Below are 22,500 nucleotides of genomic sequence, written 5' to 3' on the forward strand. Positions count from 1 at the left end.
AAACAACTGGAATTAAAATATATGACAACTACGATTGGCTCTTAAGAGCACAAGACTGACAATATGATGCAACTGGTATGCAAACATCTTCAAAAGAAGAAGCTATACGTACTTAATTATACCCAGTTGTGAAAGAGACTTAGTTAATAACCAACTTACTCATTTCATTTTTTATTTTATAGGTTTTCCTTTGCAGAAAGGTAGACATCAGTTCAAGAATCACCCTTCCTGGGCAGAAGATCAGTGTGAAACCATTCAATTTGAACCATTCATATTTTACCCTCACCAAAAGATCTTCATACAGCTTACTGTGAATCATGTGAACTACTCTGATCCAGCCTATGTCCATGAAGCCACCACTCCTTGGGTTGAAAGTGTGAACAGTACTCAATTCACCGCATGCGTGACCAGAGCAGGAAGAAATGATTACCCATCAGATAGCTTTGCTACTGTGGATTGGATCGCTTATCAGGGAGCTCCTCCCGGAGGAATTGCGGGCGAGAAAAAGTTTTCTCGTTGGTGGACTGGAACTAGTTGTCAGACTGTCACTTTGCCAAACGTAAGTAAACTCAGTACATTGATGTCTTTCCTCCACGGATTTATTGCCTCTATACGAGGAGCGACATAATGGTTAATTTTGAAATTCTATAGACTATCCTTCCAACCACCAAACAGACTACGTATACGCGCAAATTCGCTTCAGGTAACACTACAGATTTTGAAAGTGTGTTTAATTGCATCAGCATGCAAAAAATGGTGGTATTGCAAGCATTTGCAGCGCCTATTTCCGTGAATGAGATAATTGTTTGGGCACTTTGATTTTGGTAATGAAGTATAAAGCCAAACAACCTTTTCAACTCGGTGTGCTATCGCACCCAACCAATTGATCGCATATGCTCAAGATTTTCTCAACAACGTTTGTCACTTTAGCAGAGTCTAAAAACCTACGGGTTGGACTTAGATGTTTCCTTTAATTTTTAAATTATCAGGGGAAATTCTCTTCACAACCTACTGTCTTCGTAACAGCCGAGCACTATAGATCAAGCCTGAAGCATGACGCAGCCAGTGTCTGGTTAGAAGACGTATCTGCACGTTCTTTTAAGATTTGTATCCGAGAACTACAGAACTTTGCAGGAGTTCACGATGACATTTCTGTGGTGAGCAGTGCGTACTAATTTTGTGATTTAGTGATGAGCTGTCCAGGGTTATAAAGATGTTGTTCTTTGGTTCGACTCTATGTATAGCTAGACTAAGTCTTGTCGCAAATGAAGAAAAAGGTTCCATTTCTAGCTTTTCGTTCTCGTTCCACACAAGAGAAACAATAACAACAACAACAGCAACAAACTTAAGGACATTTCAGAAATTTTTATGGAATTTTAGTAGTATCAGGAAAACATTCGCATTTTTTACTGTTTTTAAAATCATGAAAACCGTGAGTTGTCCTCTTCAATTCAAGCCCAATATATATATATATATATATATATATATATATGTATTTTTATTTTATTTTTTTTTTTAAGTCACGCCCAATCGACCCAGCCTGTTACGTGACACAAGCTCGTGGATAGACTGACTTTGAAGGGACCTTGAATAAGTTTATATTCAGAGGCATCCAACGTCTGAATGTTTTAAAATTTGTCTGAATCACCTAAAAAGGTTTCCACAATACTTGCATAAACCAACACATGAGGATTCGATCGCTAAGTAACCTCTGTGCATGCTCAATACAGCGAGTTTCGATCCATGGCAGAGGTCTCTTTTCCCGTACTCGTTAGCACAGAAAACGCAAAAGAAAATAGACCTCTGCTACCGGGGAAGTTCTAGGGGCACTTCAGGTCTGTAGAAATTTCTAGGTGGCTAATGTTTGCCTCGTCTGAAAGTTCTATCAGTCATGAAAGGTGATTTCATTTTAGACTGTATCGACCTTATTGCAATTCCTATGATCCTGGCTAAAGACACATTTTGCAAAGACTGTCCGTTGATTTTGTATATGTGTAATAACATGGGATCGAAGTTAATTAAAGATTAATTTCACGCGTATCTTTATAGTTTTCACAAAATTGCCCGAGTGGCACATTGCGATTACATGTTTATCGCATAAACGTCCAAACTTAGAGTTCAATTCCGCAACAAATGAACACTGTCTTCAGTCTTAAAATTTCAGCAACACGCTTTCATTTGGTTAATTAAGGTCAATTCCATAACTCGTTGCTGTCAACAGAAATAATTATTATAAGCATTTTATTTGTGGATAAAGATTCTCTTGTAACCTCGCTTGCCCTGGCTGAGCAACTGTTAACCAATCAGGCCCCAGTTGTTCAAACGATGGATAGCGCAATGCACTGGATAAATCACTATGCAGCGGATAAACACTCGCAAAATCAATCGAGTTATCCAGTGGATAGTGATTTAACCGGTGAATAGCGCGCTATCCATCACTTGAACAACTGGGGCAACCTGACGCTTGCTTTGGCTGAGCAATTGATAACCAATCAGAATCAAGTAATAAGTACCAAAGGTGCCCTAGGCCATGATTAACAAAAAATGTCCTCCATCTCAGCCAATCAAAATTCAATAATTTTGCGGTATCCGTGTGATAAACGAGAGAATCCAAGGTAGAGTGTCTCCTTATACAAACCATGAGTTCTTTGCATTCCGACAGGTAATGGAAGTAAATTCGAGCATAAAAACACTGACTACCTATTTGTCTGTTCTTCTCCTTAGAATTGGTTGGCGTTCGAGACCTTACACAGACCGTTATTTTCAGAGCACAGTAATGTCAGCTTTCCAAATGGTATCTTACCTTCCAAGAGTAACAATTTCGCTTTTTGCCAGGTATGGAAATGTAACAATGATAAAAAAAAAATTGCCCCGAAGAGGGCAAGGGGTTACCAATCCCATTTTCATGTGCACATTTGTTTGCAGATTACATTTACTAGTGTGCCAATATCACTTGCCATGTCAACGGAACATTCATTATATCCCCATTTTTCACTTTCCCTCCTAACAATCCGAGCTGCGATGACCAGAATCACATTTCCCATTGCAGGAGATACTGATAACAGTACAAATTTTCTTGTAGCGATAAACATAATGACTTAATTTGTATATCGTCATCCTTAAACACTTAGTAATCACTAGATACAGTAACGTTAAACAAAATCTCATCTTGAGTGGACTTCATCATGAGTACGGTTGTATGGCCGCACAATCAAAATTTTCAAAATGACCATCTTCAAAGCCAATCTATTTGGATATGGCCGCTTTAGTCTTAGTTCAAATATAATCTCTCCGAGGCGTTTCCGCATATGCCTCATAATTAAAAGAGCAGAAGATTCGTCTTCTTTGTTTAAAAGTCTCTGAAAAATGAAACAAGACAGAACTAAACAATTTCCCATGGTACCAAGCGTCGATAACAAGCGCAAAGCCCTTGAATTTCAATGAATTTTGCTGCATAACCCTGGTGGAAAGTGCAACTCTGTAATTATAAATGTGGTAAAGATCCAAAGGCCAACTTGCTCTGATTTTTTTTTTTTTTGTTCTACTGCTTAATGATTGCGATGGTAGTCGTACTGGTTCTGTTTAGTGGAGATTATAGTTTGTTAACTAATTTAACGGTTTTATTTTTTGCCAGAAAGACTCTGCACTTTGCAATTAACTCGCCATGAGAGGGAGAAATTTAAGTAAACGCCACCTTTTGACAAAGATGCAGGGTTTTTTTTTTTTTTGGTGATTTACAGGATGTGAGTTTTACACGGACGTACAATAACTACCCAACAGTCATACTTACAGCCAAGCATTCTAGCGGAGGAGGGAATGCATCTCCGGATTGCAACGGAATTGTCAACTGGATTGAGGTAGAGATTTAATTAAAAATGCTTGTGGGTTTCCTGGAAGCGAGAATAGGAAAAAAGCACTTCGGGGTTGATACGATTGCTCAAAATAAGAGAGCAACCCTATCAAATATAAGCCATAATAATTTGGAGAATTTCCCTTACTCACTAAAGTTGAAATTCAAGGCTTTCCCAGGCGCGAAATCCCAGAAAAGGGGTGTATTATTTAGCCATGTCAAGCCATCTTGGAAACATTAACTTAAAATTATCACCGCGGGCACGAAACTAGTACCGCTCCTAAACCGCGCGTCTCATTGAAAAAGAAAGAGATTCGTAGGCTCCTGCCCTGGACACTGATTTGTCAGTTGTCGTCTCCCCGTTGCCTAGCAACGGTAACCAGCCTATTATCTTTCCCACGAGCACAATACACCATTAACATCAATAGTTACACACCATACTTTGGTTCTTAAGATTTGTATTCAGTTCTTTGTTTGTCAGGGTAAGAGGAAAAATGCCGCAAGCAAATATTAAACTATCCGATCACCTTTTATAAATTGTTATATTTGAAGTGTAGTCAGCCAGTTTCAATCCATAGCCTATCGTGTTCCTTGATTGACTGGCCAAGGGGGGAGGGTGGGGGGCAGGAATGGTGAAAGAATTCGTAATGTATCAAAGAGGTTGTAATACCCTCGCATCCAGAGCACGCCAAAACAAATGGAAAGGTCTTGAAAACGAGGCTGTCATGTTATACGCAGTTCATTTCGCATTTTGAGTCACTTTTGCTCACCGTTCTTGTTTTTCCCTTAAGTTTATCAGCATCGCAAGCTTCAGAATCTGCGTCAAAGAGCTATTTGTTCAGCGGTTTGACCCACTAACTGTGTCGTACGCGGTGTTAGCAGGTAAATAAGTTAATTTTGTGTCATTTTACCATTTAGTCGCCCCTTCTCGCTATACAACATAACGTAAACGAAATAAGAAATACGAAATTTTGCACACTGACTTTTTTGAACGTCAAATGACGTTCACTTAAAACTTGATAACGACGTTTCGACTGAAAATGACTTAAGGTTGACCGAAGGTTTTCGGTCAAAAAACTTTTAGCCTGAACAGTTTTCAAATACCCAATTCACAATCCAATTTTTTACATCCCTGCCTCCTCTTGTATTTGCTGTTTTATTCAAACCTTCCTTCAATGTTCTAAGGAGTTATTTTTATGTTTTGCTTTATTTGGTTGCCAGTTTCCAGTCGTTGAATTTGACTAAATTTCGTGACACATCCCCTTTAAAGGGCCAGTGTCACGCTATTTTAGTCAAACTTCAAAACACTAAAAGAAGTTCTCGCATCAATGAAAACCACAAAATAATGCTGTAGTTTTGTTGCCAATGACCATTCAAGTGCACTGAAGCTATTATTTGTTGCTTGTAGCCAAGCATGGAGAGGATGGAAATGGATTGAAACTTGAAAAAAACTGGCAAGTTTGGAGACAGTGTTTTCAGAAAGACACCAAAAATCTAAAAAAAAAAAAAAACGAATAGCTCTTTGTGCCATAAATATAAAGTACTTCATATCTTGTCAGTGGGTTGTCTGGAATGTTGTACGTGTGAGCTTAAGAACTAATTTAGATTTTCACCCATTTTGACCTAAAACAGCAAACTGAGCATGACAGTGTCCCTTTAACTATCAAAGGTACCTACGTACTGGGTTAGGTTGGGCCTGTTCTAGAATAAGAAACACAGCATGCAACATCTCATTTTCTCTTTAGACGTAAATTAGCCTTTGCAGACAAAATCAAGCGATCACGAGTTGGTTTTGTTCTTGAGATTTTTTCGAGTGAGAAAAAGAACTTCACTCGATCACTGTCGACCTGATCCGTCTCGTTAAGGTGATTCCTCAGTATGACACTGCGCATCCTGTACTGCGCATATAGTGTGCCAATATTTATTAATTAGTCCATTTATCTCGTTCCCAGAGTCTTCGTTCACCTTGACCAGCAGGTCGGGAAACGAGCGACTCTGGGATAATTTGTTTCGAATGACGAAATACTTGTCATGAACACCATTGCGCAGGCGTAAGCTCAACGCCAAAATGGTGAACTTACGGGGTGGAGGATTTGTTTCACGATGGCATGCAACCCACCCTAGAACTGAAAAAGGAACAATATGATGTGATTAAAGCGATAACATATCTATGTGCTGAATTTGTTACCAACGGGCTGTGTTGTCAAGTGTTGCCTGGGATTTTCGATTAAAATTTGAGTAGTGTGGAGGTGTAAAGCAGATTGTGTCGCTGCTTAATGCACTGGTCCGGGATCAGAGACTGTCTTTGAATCGTGGAAGATTAAGGAGAGCGAAACACCAGACTCTGAAACCGGATTCTCTCCAAAAGAATAAATCCTTCTTCTAATCAGAAAACTATGTCGTCTTTGAAGGATCTTTCAAGTGAGATTCTTCGTCACTAAATAAGGTTTAGGATTCTTCGCAAAAGAACATGAGATCTTTGGGTAAAATATCCTTGGTGTTCTAAAGATGTAGAGGTCTTGAAGAACCTATTCAAATCATAGATTCCAGGTCCATGGACCACCACTGTGGACCCGGTCCATGGACCCCTTCGTGGACCCGGTTCATGGAATACTCCTGTGGACCACCCCTCATTTTGTACAGTTTCAAGCAGAAAAATCTCTGGACGAGAAAGAGAAGTCATCCTGGCACTTATCTGGAGCATAAGCAATAATTATTGTCCCTTACAGAGACATGAAAAATTCAAGAGGCTTTAACGGGGTCGGAACCCATGACCTGTGGGATGTCGGTGCAATGCTCTACAAACTGAAGTATGAAGCCACTTAGTTGAGAGCAAGTCATGTTTTGCATACTTCGTCCTCTTGGGGCTTTAGCATGCTTTCTTGGGCTGGTCTTTCTTATGCCACGCTGGTAGGTCTGGACTCAGCCGACCGGTTGGTTCAGTTGGTTGAGTATCGGACTATTGTGAGGTAGAACGCGGGATTAAAACCACGGCCGGACCAACACAGGAGGAGAAAATGCTGCCTTTGTAATGACATCATCAAATGGCTAGACTCTCTAGTCTTCTCGGATATGGACAATAAACCGTAGGTCCCTGTAACGGCCGATTAAATATTTCGTCATTTTTTTTTTAATTAACCGCGGAGGGTTACGCGAGATCTTCGTGCATTGGTGAGGACTGCGTGTAAATATGTCGCGAGTATGTACCATGTAGCATGCAGGTATTGTGCAAAAGCAGTCTGGCAAAGTGCCCCACAAAGTATTGATCATTGACCCTGTAAAGCCACTAGGGGAGTGGTCAACTACATATTAGGAGGAATAGGTGTCTATAAGAGACAATTGCTTAAATCAGTAACCCATACCTAGGAGCGACGTTTTCACAGACCGCGAGTTATTGACGTCATAGAATCACCGAACAGGAAATGTCTTTGTTTCTTGTGGAAAAGGTAGTCTTAAAATAGATTGGTCCGCAAAACTGCCTCGACATAGGCTTAATATGGAAGTTGTTTTCTCCTAATCATCGGCTCTTGCTCAAATTGTCCAGATAAGCGCGTCCATGAAGGGGTCCATGGACAGGGTCCACAGGGGTGGTCCATGGAGGTCAACACTTATGGCCATCCGTCAAACTAACATTGGACATTTCTTTACAATTACACGACGCAATATCCCATCTTAATATGACAAGCTTATCATTGTAAAAAAAATGAAAACAGGCAGAATTAGAGCTTTAGTTCAACAAGAAATAGCATTTCTAAGCAAAGCCGCGCTGATATACAGTAATTAGGTCTAAAAACCACTTTGAAGACGGTTATCTTTCAATTCTTTTGCTGGGTATCACTATGTCAATACTCTAAAAAGTTCGCCTCTCCGGGAGCTTGTCTCGTTAGTCGAGTGGAACTGTACGGAGAAGCCATCGATCCGGGTTTAACTCTTTGCTTCGCTTGTTCTAAATCTTCTCTGTATGTTGAAAATATTTGTTTCCTTGGAGTAGATTTGAAGTCTAAAGTAGATTCATTGTACGTCGTGTAAGTCGAAAAAAAAAAGGAAATGTCAGTTTGAGGGATGGCCATAAGTGTTGATCGTCCATGGACCTGGGATCCGTGTTTTGTATATGTCCGGTCTTGAGGGAAGTATCATTTTGCTGCTTTTCATAATTGCTTTTCATTGTATACATACGTAAACAAATAATGGCTGTTCTCCACCAAATAATGACAGTTCTTAAATATAGATTTATACTTCTAGTTGGATAACCACGTTGACTTTTAGAATATTATTCTTCCATGAAAATTTGTCCTGCTTTCCAAATTTAGAAAATATATATACATACACAAGGTAATTCATACAAGCCATGATCACAAATTATACTCCTCTGTTAATTTCGCCAAAATTAATGTTGCAGAACTCAGGTGACAAATACAAATTTCTGAAACTTAAACGCCTAAAAACACTAATGATTTTTAAAAGTCTATGCGGCATGAAATCAGCCAAACTATTTAGTTAATAAGATAAGTCCCTAGAAATGGAAACAGTTTGTAAGCTCCATTAACATGAAAAAGAAATTCTCTTGAAAAGTGTTACATATACAAAAACAATATTTTTGTAGTTAAAATCTATCCTAAGGAAAAAAAAGCCAATTTGGAACTAATTCAAAGCACACACCCATAGAAAAACTGCACTAAACTCTAGTTTGTAGACATGCTAGCTTTTTTGGATACTCTAGGTTGACCCCACAATGTACCCCCGAACAGAGCAGAAAGACTGTATGAATTTACTTCCAGAAGAACCTCATTGTCAACAATAGTGAAAAGCTGTTGTTCATAATCGTCGGTCTCTGTGCAGAGCATATCAACATCCCCACTTGAAACTGTTCACATAATCATTAAAGTCGTCAATTTCCTGTGGAAAAGCAGAGAGGTGCACACCGAAAGAAAATAAAAAATGCAAAAGCCAAAAGTTCTTCAGGAGGTTAAGACTAGTCATCCTTAATACACCATCTTAATATTCCATTTTTCCAGATGAGTGGAGGTCAGTAATTATTTTGAACCCTCGAACTTGACATATTGGATGTAATAATACTTTTTACATTATTACCCTGAGAATGTTTATTTCCCATCTTACCCCCCAAAATAATGTCATCCTTTCCTCACTGCCAAAGTTTTGAAATGGTACTATTCTCTTCAACTCACTGACTAACAATGCACAAAAGACAGTTTATTTTAAAACTCCAATCAGGAGCAGAGACTTGCCTACAACCTTGAATCTAAACATTTCTTTTGTTGGCATGAAAAATAAATTACATTGACAACTGTGCATACAACATAACGACGCCACTCTGACAAAGTTAAATTGAGGGGTTGTGTAGAATAAGTTCTCAAATTACTAGAAATACGGCACAGTCTGCAATGTTGCTGTTACAGCCCGTACTCGTTCTGGAAGAGTTACAAAGAAGCCCGAGAGACTGGACCTGTGAATAGTTATACTAACCCCACCCTAGTGTGTAGGACTTAGAGTGTCATGTGACTTTCGTTGTTGTTCCCGCTCTTGTTATCGAAGGTTTTTGTACGTTTAGCATCTCGCTCGTATACATCCCCTTTGTAAATCGATGTGTAGCCGAGTCCAGTGGATTAAAGTTGTGTTACGCTTCAGTGTCTCGTCGTAATTCCTAACATGGTCCTTCACAGCCGGAGACAAGGAGATATTTCAGCAGTAAATTTGTAATACTTTGAAAGGTCATCAGTTGCAACCACATGGCCACCGGTTCCTCGAGCAAAATGGAAGACTTATCTCAACCCACAGTCGATCAAATTCGCGAAATGCTTGGAAAAAAGGGATTGCCGACTACTGGAAAGAGAAAAGTCTTACTGGAAAGGTTAGTGAACGCTCAGCGTGATTCGAAGTCAAATGTTATTGCACCAGAATTAAAGGAAGGTTGGAATTTCGCCGAAGCTTCGAAGGAACCTCTTCAAGTGAAAAGTGAAGTTGAAATTCAGGAGGTTAGTTCGATTAGACGTAAAGCCAGAGCCTTGCAAATGGATATGGATGCGTTGATTCAGGATATTTTGTATCTAAGTCAAAATGCAAGCAACAAAATCAAAGTGCAGTTGAGAATTGAAAGGCTAACTGTGTACCGTGAGAATTATCTTCAACTGAGAAATGAATTAATTGCACTTGTTGCAGAGGATATGATGGAGGAGGAACTCCGAAGATGGGGAAAAATTCTGAGTGAAGTAGATAAAGCTGTGGATGCTGCTCATGAATTCCTAAATAAAGATTGCGATGTGGGAGATCACTCCTCGAAGGATATTGCATACAGTGACAGTCGTGTATCCTCAAATCTGAAATTACCGAGAATTGAGTTGCCAAAGTTTAATGGCGATGTGTTGAAATTTCAAAACTTCTGGGATCAGTTTGAAGCTGCAGTGCATAACAATGTTGATTTACCAAATGTTCAGAAGTTTACTTATCTACGCTCGGTGCTAACTGGAAATGCCTTGAAAGCAATAAACAGATATGAAGTAACCGGATAAAATTATGAAGCAGCTGTTGAATGCCTTAAACACAGGTATGGAAGAAAACGTATGATCATCTCATTTCTAGTGAAATCTGTCATCAAGATGGATGCTAAGTCAGTTGTTAATGCATCCTCCCTCAGAGATCTCTATGATACCTTTATGAACAGAACTAGAGCTTTAGAGGCTCTTGGAGAAGATCCAATGAGCCATGGATGTATTTTGTTACCCCTTTTTGAGACCAAGTTACCACCTCAGTTATTGTAAAAATGGGAGTTGACACTTGCAGACACTCAAGAAGATGAAATAGGCCTTGAATTGTTCTTTAAATTTCTTAACCGACAAGTTGTGTCCAAAGAAGCAGGAGAAAGAAGTTCAAATGGGAACATCACCCCAGGCAATCACAGTTTTGATAAAGGTAAAGAAAACCGAAGAAAGTCTTTATCTCCCAAAATGGGTGGTGAGAATGAGATGTATACTGCTTCTGCACTACTTGGTGAAACACGCCCTCCAAAACAGCCAAATTGTAATTTCTGCAAGGCAGATCATGACCCACAAAATTGCCCAATGTTTAATGAAAAATCACTTGATGGTAGATGGAAACTAGTGCAAGAGAACAAACTGTGTTTCAATTGTTTAAAACCTAGCAACCACAAGCACTTCTCCAGAATTTGTCGCCATCCTAAGTGTTCTGTAGCGAATTGTGGTCACCGACATCACTGGTTATTGCATGGGCAGCAGTCAGTTGTTACACCTCGGCACCTAAGCAACACTAGTTTAAGTGGATTGGCTTCAACTAAGCCTGCATTACCTATGAGAGAAACACTCCTACAGTCGACAGCATTGGCCAGGTTAATTGTTAAGGGTCAAGAAATGACAGTCCGTGTTTTACTAGATTCAGGGAGTCAACGTTCGTATATACGAAAGAACATTGCAGAGGCCCTTGACCTGCAAGGTCCCTCAGAGCTATTAAGTGTCACAACGCTAGGTGGGGAAACCAGCGAAACGAAGAGATTCCAAAGAGTGAAATTTACCCTTTCACCAATTAGGGGAGATTCAAAGGTGGAGATGGAGGCCCTTTCTATTTCCAAAATTTGTAATCCTCTCGGGCCAGTACAGATGGACTTCCATAAGAACTCTCATCTTCAAGGCTTAACTCTTGCAGATAGTTATCCTCGTGGTTCAGTTCAAGTAGATGTTCTTATTGGTGCAGATCACTACTACTCATTTGTGACTGGGGTCTGTAAGAGAGGTAGTTCCAGTGAGTCACTTGTTGCTGTTGAATCTTGCCTCGGCTGGATTGTCACGGGACAAGTAAACCGCCAATCAAGGCAAACTTCATCCATGCTGACAGTTGTAGAAAACGGTGGAGTTAACGAAACATTGAAAGGATTCTGGGAACTGGAATCAATTGGTATTGCAGAGAACGAGGACCCTGTTATGTCACAAGAGGAAGAATGTGCTGTTGCTGACTTCAATAGAGGATTGAACTTTGATGGACATAACTATGAGGTGCGACTACCATGGAAACGAGATCCTCCAAAGCTAGAAAGTAATTATGCACAAGCTTTGAGACGCCTGGAAAGTGTTGAAAGAAAGTTAAAGCAAGACCCTGTGAAAGCTAAGGCTTACAAAACAGCGATCAACGAATATGTAGAGAAAGGTTTTGCAGAGGAAGTACCTGATCAGAGTGATGACAATGGAACTGTGCGGTACTTACCGCATCATGCTGTATTTCGTGATGACAAAAGAACGACAAAATGCAGAATCGTATTTGATGCTTCCGCACGAGAAGGAGGTGATGCCTCCCTTAACGATTGTATTCTTCCTGGTCCTCCTTTACAGCCGAACCTTGCATCTGTACTGATTCGATTTAGAACACACAAAATTGGTCTCATAGCAGACATTGAAAAGATGTTTCTGCAAGTCAAACTAGCACCAGAGGACAGAGATGTTCACCGCTACCTGTGGAGAGATTTACGGCCTAACGAAGCACCAAAGGTGTACAGAATGCAGAGATTGACTTTCGGTGTGAACGCAAGTCCTTTCCTTGCAATTGCTACAGTCCATGCTCATGTAAACAAATACAAAGAAATGTCCCCGTATGCAGTAGAAGAAATTTTACAAAATATGTATGTCGATGACTGCCTGACAGGAGCCGATACAGTAGATTCAACTTTGAAGCTTCAACAAGAAATGTCAGAAATTATGATGACAGCAGCATTCAATTTGACCAAGTGGGCAAGTAACTCAGAGCTAGTAATGGATGCTATTGACCCAGCTAAAAGAGCCTCATCGCCATTCGTGGAGTTCAATTCGAGCGACCCCCTAAAGGCACTTGGCGTGTCATGGGACTTGAACTCTGACCACTTTAGATTCCTCGCACCGAGTGGAATCATCTCATCCCATGATCCAATGTCAAAGAGAAGTCTACTTAGTCTGGCATCGAAAATGTTTGACCCACTGGGACTGATATCACCCTTCACTGTTAGAGCCAAAATCCTTTTCCAAGAGTTGTGGTTGAAAGGATTACAGTGGGATGACCCGTTAGATAGCGACACTAAAGCAAAGTGGTTAAGTTGGAAGTCTGAGTCGTTGCAGCTAAAGGATGTGACTATCCCTCGATGCTTCGGAAATGGTATTACGCAAGACTCTGTGGTAGAGGTGCATGGTTTTGGAGATGCTTCCCCCAAGGCGTATGGAGCAGCAGTTTACATTCGAATAAGAGACAAGCAAGACAATGTATCCTCACAGCTGTTAATATCCAAGCCCAGAGTCGCGCCCATTAAGAAGGTGTCACTTCCAAGGCTGGAACTTTTAGCAGCAGTTGTAAATGCCAGGTTGCTAAAATTTGTTGTAGGGGCTTTGCCATTGAAGGTGGCTAGGGTTGTGTGTTGGTCAGATAGTATGGTGGCACTGCATTGGATAAAAGGGCAGAGTTCTTCCTGGAAGCCATTTGTTGCCAATGGTGTGGCTGAGGTACAGTCAACATGGGATCCTGAGTGTTGGAGGTATTGTGGAAGTAAGGAGAATCCTGCAGACTTGTTGACGCGTGGGTTAAGCTGTAGTGATATGATTTCAAGCACTTTGTGGTGGAATGGACCCCAATGGATGTCTTCGCCTTGTGAACCACTACCCGCTCAACCCGAAAACGAAGCTGCTCCCGCCGAAGCTTGCGAGGAAAAAAGAACTACCCATGTGTATACAGCAGTCGTTGCAGAACCACTGATTGATATGTCACGCTGCGGGACATGGTTAAAGTTGATTCGAGTAACTGCTTATGTATTGAGAGCGGTCAAATTGTTTAAGACTAAGTCTAGGTCTTGTGAAAGGGAACTGTCGGCGGACGAGGTGAGGCAAGCCGAGATTAAATGTTGTATGTGGGTGCAGGAAGTGGTCTACAAAGAAGAATTCGAGAAACTGAAAGCTGGAGAGGTACTTCCCAGTAACAGCCGCCTCCTGAAACTGGACCCTTATTATGACAGAGATGATCAGGTATTAAGAGTTGGCGGGAGACTACAGTTTGCTGATCTTCCCGAACAGAGCAAGCATCAAATAATCTTGCCTCACGGACATCCTGAAGTTGCCAAGATGGTGCAAGATGTACATAAGAACATGTTGCATGCTGGTCCAGAAACGGTATTATCAACTTTAAGGCAGAAAGTTTGGCTAACTCAAGGAAGACGTGAGGTTAAACGTGTTATCAGAAGATGTGCAGCTTGCCAAAGACAACGGGTTGGACCTTGTGCCCAGAAAATGGGTCAGCTGCCAGAGGAGGGAATTTCCTGTTCACGAGCTTTCGCGCATGTTGGGACTGATTTTACGGGACCACTGTATGTGAAAGAGGGCTTAAACATTAAGAAAGCATATGTGTGTATTTTCACATGCGCATCATCTCGTATGGTTCACCTGGAACTTACACATAGTTTGACAACTGATGAGTTCCTTCAAGCTTTTAGTCGCATGACGAGTCGCAGAGGTCTTTGCCATACAGTGTGGTCAGACAATGCACAAACCTTCAAGGCAGCAAGCAGGGAAATTCAGAAGTTATACGATGAACCCACTACTGAAAGTCAAAGAATGTGGAGTACGCTGGATCAAGATCAAATCAAGTCAGAGTTCTCATCACGAGGGATCAAGTGGAAATTCATCACAGAGCGTTCCCCATGGAGAGGTGGATGGTGGGAACGATTTTGCAGAATGATAAAAGAACCACTGCGCAAGGTCCTTGGAAGGGCACTTCTCACCTTTTCTGAGCTAAACACGTTGCTGGTCAGAATCGAAGGTATCATTAACTCGCGGCCGTTGACCGCAGTAAGTGATGATTGCAGAGACCCGTTACCTATTACACCTGCTCATCTTGCAATTGGTAGGCCAATTAACCAGTTACCGGAAAGGAAAGAAAGTAGCTTAGAGGAGACCAGTAAGAGGACTGTCGAAAGGTATCTCTACCTGCAGAGACTACTCAATCACTACTGGAAGCGTTGGAAACAAGAGTACCTACATCTCCTATCGGTAAGAAACAAGTGGCATAAAGAGATCCCTTCTATTCGAGTAGGCGACATTGTACTTATTTCTGACGACAATGTGCCGCACACCAAATGGCCGTTGGCTAAAGTTGAAAGGGTTTATCCAGGTAACGACGGGCTTGTACGGACCGCTACAGTTAGAGCGCATAACAGTTTCTACAACAGACCCGTTCAACGTTTACACAAGTTAGAGATTGAGTCAGCAGCTTCACAAGTAAGCCCGGAAGCAGAGGATCCAGTCCATGGTGGGGAGAAGCCACAAACGAACACTGTTCATGCTGCAAGTATACCTGTTTCCAAGCCTAATTTAAGCGTTGTCCTCCCCGAAGGAGGACAAGGTGGGGAGAATGTTACAGCCCGTACTCGTTCTGGAAGAGTTACAAAGAAGCCCGAGAGACTGGACCTGTGAATAGTTATACTAACCCCACCCTAGTGTGTAGGACTTAGAGTGTCATGTGACTTTCGTTGTTGTTTCCGCTCTTGTTATCGAAGGTTTCTGTACGTTTAGCATTTCGCTCGTATACATCCCCTTTGTAAATCGATGTGTAGCCGAGTCCAGTGGATTAAAGTTGTGTTACGCTTCAGTGTCTCGTCGTAAATCCTAACAGTTGCATTGTCCTTTTGTTTCACAAAATACTTATTTTATCGGAAATATAGGCTGCTGTAAAGTTGCTTCCAAACATACTGTAAAAGCATGACGTCTGTGTCTAGATAATGAAACTAAATAAGCCAGTTAGTTCATTGATTCCAGTACTTAGCTCTGTTTGTGGTAGAGTACCTAAGGGTATCACTGATTCCCTTATTGGCCCCTGGGCGTGAGATTTTACGGATTTTACTCGGTCTAACGCCAGATTATTTTACTCGTCAACAGGGTCATCCTAGGGCATTTGAGGTGTCCATAAGCTTAACTCTTCAAAACTTTGTCCCTTCTATTAAATGAGATGCTAAACAATCACAGAATTTGTTTCAAGGTTTTTCAAACATTTGTTAGTATTAAGTTGTTTGCGGGTACATATAGAGAGGCAACGTGTATTAAAGTTATAGAAAACTGAGAGACGATCAAGACCAACCTCATTCCTTAGGTCTCTCTTCTCTGGTTCCTTGCCTCACAACAACAAAGGAAGAAGAAAAGAGAGAGCATGGGCGCGAGGTTGGATAAAGGTTCCACAGGCAGCCCAAGCTCAGTATACGATTTACAGATTTTGTATGGGAAAATTAACTTTGAGCTTATAAATGGTGAAATAAGCTGTAAATATAGAAATAAACTTCACTCACCTCTACATACAGTTGTCCTCGTCTTTTCTGTGCAGTTGGAGGGCAAACTGTGTCCGTTTTAGCAGGGTTTGTGGCTTTCGAATTTTTACGATGTCGTTAGTTGTCATTTTCCGTCATAAAGAGAAGAAAGGCTGGTGACTCGCGGCGATCTCGTCCCACAAATTGCTCTCGCATCACAAAGCAACGGTCCGAATCGCCATAAAAACACCACAGCCTTAAGGCCAGATAAATTTTCCTATCTCATCAACTCCGCTCCGTTACCACACAGTGATTTTTGGCGGATAAATTCCAAATAATGTTCGGCTTTCTATAATCTGTCCATGCGTTCAGCTAGATGTGTGGCTACGGCCGTTATAGCTTGATAGCGATCGTATTATATTCTGCACTCTCAATGGACAATTTGAAACACTTGGCCAATGAGAGTGCAGAATGTAATACGATCGCAATCAAGCTATAACGGCCGTAGCGACACATCTAGCTGAACGCATGGACAGATTATAGAAAGCCGAACATTATTTGGAATTTATCCGCCAAAAACCGCTGTGTGTACCCGGAGTGGAAGTGATGTCATAGGAAATTTATTTGGCCTTAAGGCTGTGGTGTTTTTATGGCGATTCGGACCGTTGGTTTGTGATGCGAAAGCAATTTGTGGGACGAGATCGCGGCGAGTCACCAGCCTTTCTTCTCTTTATGACGGAAAATGACAACTAAGGGCATCGTAAAAATTCGAAAGCCACAAACCAGGCTAAAACGGAAACAGTTTTCCCTCCGATTGCACAGAAAAGACGAGAACAACTGTACGTAGAGGTAAGTGAAGTTTAGTTCTACATTTACAGCTTACTTTAGCATTTATAAGCTCGAAGTTAATTTTTCCATGCAAAGTCTTTAAATCGTATACCAAGCTTGGGCTGCCTGTGGTTGTTCAAAAGATAGCGCTACCCACCAGGTGCCAGTTCTTGAAACAATGGATAGCGCTATCTGCAGGAGGATAAATCTCTATTCAGTGGATAAAAAATAGCGGAACCACAGGCAGACAACCCTAAGGATACGAGAGCGTGTGACGTCACGTTATTTTGAGACAGTTGTAACAGTCGATTCAACTAATCGAGGAAAATGTTCCATAAAAACTTCAAATCGCGATGTCTCTTTTCGAAAACTCATTTTATGGAAAGCCAGATAAATAAAGTTCACTCACCTACTATTTTCTGCGTTGTCTTAAGTGATTTGATGGGTTTTTGGGACGCTTGAATTCCCTCTTTAGATCACAGGCGTCGTCACATACAATAGCGGTATTTCTTGTTTACAAACATTGAGGTCACATTTCTTTTGATATTCAAATTTGCCAACCACGGAACAAAAGAAGTCATTGTTTCAACAGCCAATTAGGTTCTGGTTGGCATATTAATAACAATAGATGACGTCACGAGAAACATCGCTATGGGAAGCTTTAGCAACGACGACTGGAACGGCAACGAGAACGTCATGTCAAAACGTAATTTCGTGTTATTGCAATCACTTCGCGACTACTCCAAGCTTTTTAATAAGACAAAGGTGTGGCAGTCCCTCAGGAATGAAATCGTTATGAGTGGCGCTTAATTTAGGGGAGAAAATGAGAATTTATCTCCAATTGCCGACGACCTCCATAAAACCTCAAATTTGGCTATTTCACGTTGTTGTTTTGCTGACGACGGCAAAGAAATGAACAAAAATGAAAAATGCACGTGCAGGGCGTGCAAAGCTATTGTTTTTGCCCTCTAATATGCAAATTTGTAACATTCACGTCGCCGTCCCCGTTGTCTTTGCTAAAGCTCCCTATTTTATGTGACGACGCGTGTGATCTGAAGAGGAAATCGAAGCATCCCAAAGACCCATCAAATCACTTTGGACAACGCAGAAAATAGTAGGTGAGTGAACTTTATTTATCTGGCTGTCCATAAAATGAGTTTTTGAAAAGAAACATTGCGATTTTAAGTTTTTATGGAAAAATGTCCTGGATTAGTTGAATCGGCCCGTTACAACTGATTCAAAATAACGTGACGTCACACGCTCTCTCATCATTGGGGTTGTCTGCCTGTGGCAGAACCAATTGCGCTGTCCAATAGATAGTAAATTCTGTGGTGGATAACATCATCCACATTTCTAACAACTGGGGCCAGATAAATCACTATCCAGTGGATAAACACTAGGAAAACCAATTGACTTATCAATTCGGTAGTGCTGGATGCAATGGATAGCGCTACCCACCCTTTGAACAACTAGGGCAAGAACTCGTACAGTCAAACAACCTTTGAACTCTCAAACACTTGACCACTTGACTTCAATAAGCAAATAATAATCGCCACTGTAATTAAATACTGTGGGCTGAGCAATTACGGAAAAAAATCCATGTGTAGTACCTGTAGTACATTCAAGTACAGAAAGAAGCTTTCTGGAATTCTGTATTACTCAAAAGAATGGCCATTTTTATAACTGACTTTTATGTGCTACAAGAAATAGGCTCTAAAAAATGGTTAAGCTCTATATTAGACCATCCTTTTTTTTTTTTATTTCATCATGAATGTTAAGCAACGTATTTGCTGAGTATTTGCATAACAAAATCAACAATTAAAGTTGGAGATAAGTCTTACAGAATTTCTATTTGTTCTAAGTACCTCAGTAAAATGTAAGGCAAATTCCATTGGATTGAGTTATAAATCTCGTTACATTGATTTGATTCTCTATATCTAATCTGGCCTCTTCCTCCAATGGAGATTGAAAACACGAGTACAGAGTAATGAAACCAAATGAAATTCGAGTAATGTTTTCAACCTGCCAAAAGAAAGGATTGCTTTGCATGCCAGAGAGCCGAACATTCCATTATATTTTCAAGCGTTCAGCAGCACTGTCACAAGCCGAACGAGTTTTCTTTGCATCAGTTATTCTTTCTCTACCCAAAAATCACCTGCTTCCAGGACACTTACATCTACGTACCTAACTACGAGAGGTTCATGTTATGGATTTATATGATAATATACAGCAACTTTAGGACTCGGTATGACCACATCTTAAAGACATAATTACTTAGTGAAAGATGATTCCATTCGATTAGATTTAATAGGCTCTCACTCTTTGCTTTGGCTCCACAAAAATCAATCGAATGTTTTGCGAAGCCAGCCAAACAAGCATGCGATGCTCTGTAAAATCCTTCACGAAAACCTTCGCGAGAGTCTCCTCGGGGCAGAAATCGATCGCTCATGCTCAGACTTTTAACCAATGAAAACGTTTATCCTAACACATTATCTCAGAATCGCTCGTTTACCGACCCGCTGGTCAAGGGGAACGCAGACTCTAAGAAAGAGATTGAAATTGGTCAAATTTGCAACATTGAAAATATGGTGCAATTCGATCATACACGCTGAAACAGTTCTCAAAACACGTGAGGGAAGTTATGAATTCCGAGAACATGGCGAATTTTGTTGTTTCAACCTACGATAATCTAGATAGACAAGTACAATAGTGTTTTATTCATAAACGAGCACGGTGACCTATACATTTATTGCATTATTTCGGTGTACAAATTATCCCCTTCAAATAAAAGAATAATAATAAAGAAAAAAAGATATAGCTAAAAGCGTTCACAGAGGCCCTTACCCAGGGATGAAAATTACGATCTTGAAAACAACGACTCGGGAAACGTTTTTGAGTGGATGTCTTTCAAGTTGAGTGATTTTTCCATAAACTATATAAGAAAGTGTTCCATATGCTCTAGACTTTCTACTATCAGTTGTTTTTTCAAGTGTTACTTTAAAAACCCTCTCGTTTAGCTACCGCAAAGTGTACCCTGAGCCGATGAACTGAAATAACGCGCGTGTTTAGTATCAGTACCGGCATCAATGGGGTAAGATTGGCCCATTATATCTCTTAAGCAAGCACAGTGACATATCGTTTTTTGTAGTTCTCAAAACAGGGATTAGTAGGAAACATTCAGGGAAAGTTTCAAGAAAATTCTTCTGAGGAATCACAAATGGAGAAACGTTTTTTTTTTTTCTTGAAAAATGCGAAAATTAAATAATTTTTCATCTTCTCAAAAAAATACACTCTTCAGCTGAACTTGTCAACAATGAAAGCTACAATTTTTGCTTTCATTTTCAGATATCTGCCCTGATGACTGGATGTATTTTAAAGGATATTGTTACCAAAAAATATCATCCTGTGATTCCTGGAGTAACGGTCAGAGCAGGTGTTCTACACTGGGAGCCAATCTCCCCAGTGTTCACAGCCAAGAAGAAAATGTCTTTCTGCAAAACTTACACAACGGAGAAAATGGTTGGCTTGGTTTGTCTGACATAAATAGTGAAGGAACGTTCGTTTGGAGTGATGGAACTCGATTTGACTTCCATTACTGGGCAACGAATCAACCCAATAACTTTCACAATGAGGATTGTGTTCATTCTCTTGGCTTACTTAAGGATCACAAATACAAATGGAATGATGTCAACTGTTCAACCTGTCATAAGTACAGCTGCAAGAAAGGTATAGTTAGCATGACGTTAGCATGAAGGATAGTCCCCTTCAGGGCCCCTCGGGCGAAGGCTAAACTGAATGGTCCTCGTCCCCACGTGGCTGTTTCAAAGCGAACTGCACTCCTTTTTTCTGAGTAAGCCAATCGCAATGTAGCTTTCACGCTGGTACCGAGGTTCGTGTTAAAAATTTCCACCAAAACTGACTCCATTGATACATTGCCAAAATGGTGGATCTTGGAGAAGCGTTCAACATTGTACACCAGCGTCAAATTCGCGACAAGTCAATATCGAGGTGCTTATTTATCCGACAAGATCGGTTTTGAATGAGCGACTGTGGTGTAAAGGAAAGAAAACTAAAACTAGTTGGAACAAGTATCTGAAGTTTGAGCGTAAGGGAGGTATTGGCCGAATTCACACTAGAGACGAGCAACCCATCTTGGACGGGTTTCTCGTCTGAGATGAGTTTCCCGTCTTAGTGTGAAATCAGGTTGAGACGGGTTTTAGACGAGAAACTCGTTCAAATTTACCCGTCCACTTACCCGTCTGAGTCAACGAGTTTTTAAAGACGAGTATCCCGACTAGACGAGAAACTCATCAAATGCATCACGAATTCACACTTAGACGGGTTTCCAGGTCGAGTTTTAGGAGAAAATGCGCCGATTAGACTGCTGTCTAGGTAACCACGCACATTTCGCACCAGTACCTCGGCATCTCGGTAAGTCAGATAACTTTTTCATCGCGAATTCACACCGGGACGGAAAACTCGTCATACGGGTTACCCGTCTGACGAGCTTCCCGTCCTCTAATGTGAATACTGCTATTTCAAAACCCTAATTATTTACGTACTCATCTTCAAAAGAGGTGGAGGCGATTCGTTTTCCTTCCGTAACAACTCAATGTTTTTGAAAGGGTCTTAAATTAATATTACTCTTCGTGCACGAGGCTAAATAAGCTATTATTTAGCACCTATAAATAACAGTGCGGCCCTTGAGGTATGCCAGAAAGAGTTATCTATCTGGAAACGCTGCATAGTCGGTTGATTATATTTGTTTTGTAACTTAGATTACGACGAGTGCCAAGAGTTTTCTTACGACTGTCCAGAGAATGCCACCTGCATTAATAATGGTGGATCTTTCAGCTGTAGATGCAATTCAGGATATAGTTATGATGGAAGGAATTGCTTGGGTATGTACTACTGATATGAAGTTTAAAATGTTAGCTAAAAATAGACCTTTTCACGGTTTTTTGACGCCATATTGGTTGGGGCAAATTGGTTGGGAATTTCCCCGCCTTTGCCCATTATAAATCCTTTAAAGTCGTACTATGATCGAAAAAAAAATCTCAATTCCCTCTTTTCTTCAGATTTAGAAAGTGTGTTCAGTTCCGTTACCCCGGTGCTCAAATTCGGCTCGATAACAACGACACCGGTGATGCAGAAATCAACGCGAGTATTGAACAACCAGGGCCAAATTTGCATCCAGAAAAAAGATTCTTCTGCAATTACAAAATCAGACTTGCTGCGAGAATCGTAGTCTTTAACGCCGAAGTGAGGTCCCGTCTTACCTACGGCTGCCAATGCTGGACAATTACAGCGCGAAACTTTGACAGAATCGACGCTGTGTACAACCAATTTCTCCGTTCGATGATCCGAAACGGTTGGGCCCACGCTAAAAGCGTAAGTGGTGATGGCGAGAATTTCCGGGTCCTTTGTTCAACCAAGAAACTCCACGCCGTTTGCAACACCATTCCAGTATGAGACTCCGTAAAATCAGTGCAAAGAATTCTCGATCACCTAATTCGCTGCCCGAACAATTAAGCCCGAAATCAGTTACTAT

General features: G+C 40.9%; 1 protein-coding gene across 1 annotated transcript in view; it reads left to right on the forward strand.

Moving 5' to 3' along the window:
• The window catches only part of LOC138032773 (uncharacterized), a 57,380-nt gene that overhangs the window by 12,088 nt on the left and 22,792 nt on the right, over positions 1-22,500 (forward strand). Inside the window, exons 8-14 of the mRNA XM_068880497.1 lie at positions 183-559; positions 990-1,157; positions 2,725-2,835; positions 3,741-3,857; positions 4,642-4,732; positions 20,295-20,675; positions 21,728-21,850. Of these exons, the coding sequence (XP_068736598.1) occupies positions 183-559; positions 990-1,157; positions 2,725-2,835; positions 3,741-3,857; positions 4,642-4,732; positions 20,295-20,675; positions 21,728-21,850 (1,368 nt within the window). The remainder of the gene's footprint in view (positions 1-182; positions 560-989; positions 1,158-2,724; positions 2,836-3,740; positions 3,858-4,641; positions 4,733-20,294; positions 20,676-21,727; positions 21,851-22,500) is intronic.

The sequence above is a fragment of the Montipora capricornis genome, chromosome 14 (assembly GCF_036669925.1).
Source record: "Montipora capricornis isolate CH-2021 chromosome 14, ASM3666992v2, whole genome shotgun sequence".
Lineage (NCBI taxonomy): Eukaryota > Metazoa > Cnidaria > Anthozoa > Scleractinia > Acroporidae > Montipora > Montipora capricornis.